General features: G+C 49.4%; 1 protein-coding gene across 1 annotated transcript; it reads right to left on the reverse strand.

The window, feature by feature from the left end:
* Window positions 1–427: 427 nt before the first annotated feature.
* Window positions 428–2,862, reverse strand: LOC114076523 (glycine-rich cell wall structural protein 1.8-like). Its single transcript, XM_027915648.1, has 2 exons — window positions 2,499–2,862; window positions 428–2,346 (listed from the first exon to the last, which is right to left on the reverse strand). Exons 1-2 carry the CDS (start codon window positions 2,860–2,862, stop codon window positions 428–430), a joined length of 2,283 nt encoding a protein of 760 aa, XP_027771449.1.
* Window positions 2,863–4,159: the final 1,297 nt, after the last annotated feature.

A 4,159-nucleotide genomic window follows, 5' to 3' on the forward strand; every position in this document is an offset into this window, starting at 1 on the left:
ACCTTATTTTAACAAATACTTGATGTTGTTTGAATAATGCATGGATGAAAGTTGAAACTATATATATGATGATGAGATGAGTCGCTATCATAATTGTGTTATAAATAGTTTAGCATGAAGGAGACCAATTCACTCATTCATTCATCCTACAAATAAAAATGAAGGAGACCTTAATTATAAGTGTTTTATGTGTGGTGACTTTGCAATATTTGTTCCTTGTCTCAGCCGATAGGCTATCTCTTCCTCATAATGAAACCTTTGGCATGCCACTTTCATCCCCACCTCCGCATGCACCTTCACCTCCACCTCCATATCCGCGATGTGGAAAGGGAGGTGGTGGTGGAAAATGTAAAAGCAATGAGTGTTGTAGTATTTGGAGTTGGTGTGGAACAACAGAAAGTTATTGTGCTCCGCAAAATTGTCAAAGTCAATGTCCACACACACCTTCACCTCCACCTCCATCCCCACCTCCACCTGCACCTTCACCTCCACCTCCATCCCCACCTCCACCTGCACCTTCACCTCCACCTCCATCCCCACCTCCACCTGCACCTTCACCTCCACCTCCATCCCCACCTCCACCTGCACCTTCACCTCCACCTCCATCCCCACCTCCACCTGCACCTTCACCTCCACCTCCATCCCCACCTCCACCTGCACCTTCACCTCCACCTCCATCCCCACCTCCACCTGCACCTTCACCTCCACCTCCATCCCCACCTCCACCTGCACCTTCACCTCCACCTCCATCCCCACCTCCACCTGCACCTTCACCTCCACCTCCATCCCCACCTCCACCTGCACCTTCACCTCCACCTCCATCCCCACCTCCACCTGCACCTTCACCTCCACCTCCATCCCCACCTCCACCTGCACCTTCACCTCCACCTCCATCCCCACCTCCACCTGCACCTTCACCTCCACCTCCATCCCCACCTCCACCTGCACCTTCACCTCCACCTCCATCCCCACCTCCACCTGCACCTTCACCTCCACCTCCATCCCCACCTCCACCTGCACCTTCACCTCCACCTCCATCCCCACCTCCACCTGCACCTTCACCTCCACCTCCATCCCCACCTCCACCTGCACCTTCACCTCCACCTCCATCCCCACCTCCACCTGCACCTTCACCTCCACCTCCATCCCCACCTCCACCTGCACCTTCACCTCCACCTCCATCCCCACCTCCACCTGCACCTTCACCTCCACCTCCATCCCCACCTCCACCTGCACCTTCACCTCCACCTCCATCCCCACCTCCACCTGCACCTTCACCTCCACCTCCATCCCCACCTCCACCTGCACCTTCACCTCCACCTCCATCCCCACCTCCACCTGCACCTTCACCTCCACCTCCATCCCCACCTCCACCTGCACCTTCACCTCCACCTCCATCCCCACCTCCACCTGCACCTTCACCTCCACCTCCATCCCCACCTCCACCTGCACCTTCACCTCCACCTCCATCCCCACCTCCACCTGCACCTTCACCTCCACCTCCATCCCCACCTCCACCTGCACCTTCACCTCCACCTCCATCCCCACCTCCACCTGCACCTTCACCTCCACCTCCATCCCCACCTCCACCTGCACCTTCACCTCCACCTCCATCCCCACCTCCACCTGCACCTTCACCTCCACCTCCATCCCCACCTCCACCTGCACCTTCACCTCCACCTCCATCCCCACCTCCACCTGCACCTTCACCTCCACCTCCATCCCCACCTCCACCTGCACCTTCACCTCCACCTCCATCCCCACCTCCACCTGCACCTTCACCTCCACCTCCATCCCCACCTCCACCTGCACCTTCACCTCCACCTCCATCCCCACCTCCACCTGCACCTTCACCTCCACCTCCATCCCCACCTCCACCTGCACCTTCACCTCCACCTCCATCCCCACCTCCACCTGCACCTTCACCTCCACCTCCATCCCCACCTCCACCTGCACCTTCACCTCCACCTCCATCCCCACCTCCACCTGCACCTTCACCTCCACCTCCATCCCCACCTCCACCTGCACCTTCACCTCCACCTCCATCCCCACCTCCACCTGCACCTTCACCTCCACCTCCATCCCCACCTCCACCTGCACCTTCACCTCCACCTCCATCCCCACCTCCACCTGCACCTTCACCTCCACCTCCATCCCCACCTCCACCTGCACCTTCACCTCCACCTCCATCCCCACCTCCACCTGCACCTTCACCTCCACCTCCATCCCCACCTCCACCTGCACCTTCACCTCCACCTCCATCCCCACCTCCACCTGCACCTTCACCTCCACCTCCATCCCCACCTCCACCTGCACCTTCACCTCCACCTCCATCCCCACCTCCACCTGCACCTTCACCTCCACCTCCATATCCGCGATGTGGAAAGGGAGGTGGTGGTGGAAAATGTAAAAGCAATGAGTGTTGTAGTATTTGGAGTTGGTGTGGAACAACAGAAAGTTATTGTGCTCCGCAAAATTGTCAAAGTCAATGTCCACACACACCTTCACCTCCACCTCCATCCCCACCTCCGCCTTCACCATCACCTCCACCTCCATCCCCACCTCCCCCTTCACCCTCACCTCCACCTCCACCTCCATCCCCACCTCCACCTGCACCTTCACCTCCACCTCCATATCCGCGATGTGGAAAGGGAGGTGGTGGTGGAAAATGTAAAAGCAATGAGTGTTGTAGTATTTGGGGTTGGTGTGGAACAACAGAAAGTTATTGTGCTCCGCAAAATTGTCAAAGTCAATGTCCACACACACCTTCACCTCCACCTCCATCCCCACCTCCCCCTTCACCCTCACCTCCACCTCCACCTCCATCCCCACCTCCCCCCTCACCTTCACCTCCACCTCCATATCCGCGATGTGGAAAGGAAGGTGCTGGTGGAAAATGTAAAAGCAATGAGTGTTGTAGTATTTGGAGTTGGTGTGGAACAACATCAAGTTATTGTGCTCCGCAAAATTGTCAAAGTCAATGCAAAAAGACTATAATCTCATCCGTCATGAATCCAATGAATGTGACCTACGGTATTGAAAGCTTCTAGATCAACTTCGTTACCTTGTCACTACTCACTATGTATTCCCTATATAGCTAGTAGAGGATATATATGCCTCTTCTGGGACTGGTCGTCAAGTGATTGAATAAAAATGTGTGTAATCATCATATATTATAAAATGCATTATTAATTAGTAATATTATAATAAACAAATTAAAGGAGTGCTGTCTAAATTAAGAGGTTCCTTATTCTACCTTAATTAGTCTACTGGATTATCATTTTTATTTAACTACCACTCTTTACATTACCTTATACAAAACTAAGAAATCAGAGGTACAATCAATAGCGATACCGTACAATATTTCTCTTACAGTTTGGCGTTACTATATGAATAAAATAAGCATCAATTTCTTCAGGATATAAAAGTGGTCATATACACTCGTACCAATAAGACCTGGACGATTATCCCTATCTTCGGTAGCTTAAGAGTTTACGTCCATCCCTGAATTAAGGCATCAATATGTATTATTATAACTGCAAGGGTAGTTAAGTACTTATGATTAAGCTTATTGAATTTAGTTCTTCAAGATTAATAATATGGATATATAAGAAATATCAAATGGTTATGTTTTCTCTTCCCCACTTTATTTTGCTACTCTAAAACTTTAATATCCTTTTTGTTGACGGACAGAGAATTTTGCGCCTAATTTCCCACATTTTTTTATTTTGTAAGAACCAAAAAAATAATATTACAAGTTCATAATTTTTTTTCAGATCCTAAATTTAGAATTGAGAATCTTTAACATTGATGCAAAATTAGAAATAGTCGATCCGTTTAAATTATTGTTACTTCTCCAAGGACCTGTTTGGAAATAATGATAATTGGATTTGGTGTAATTGAGTATAATTACACTTTGACATGCTTGGTTGGTCATGTTATTACTTGATCAATAAGCAATTCTCCAATAGTGAGGGAGATTAGTGAATTGTTGATATTTACATGATTGATTACTAGGTTGATAATTTCTATCCTAATAATTACCTAATTCGAACTACCATATGACTTCAAATTATTTTAGTATATCATTATAAAACTTGTTTGTGGAGAAAATGTTCAATTAGTTAGGTTAGTTCTACTTCTTTTGTTTATTTTTATC

Source organism: Solanum pennellii, chromosome 3, assembly GCF_001406875.1.
Source record: "Solanum pennellii chromosome 3, SPENNV200".
Classification (NCBI taxonomy): Eukaryota; Viridiplantae; Streptophyta; class Magnoliopsida; order Solanales; family Solanaceae; genus Solanum; species Solanum pennellii.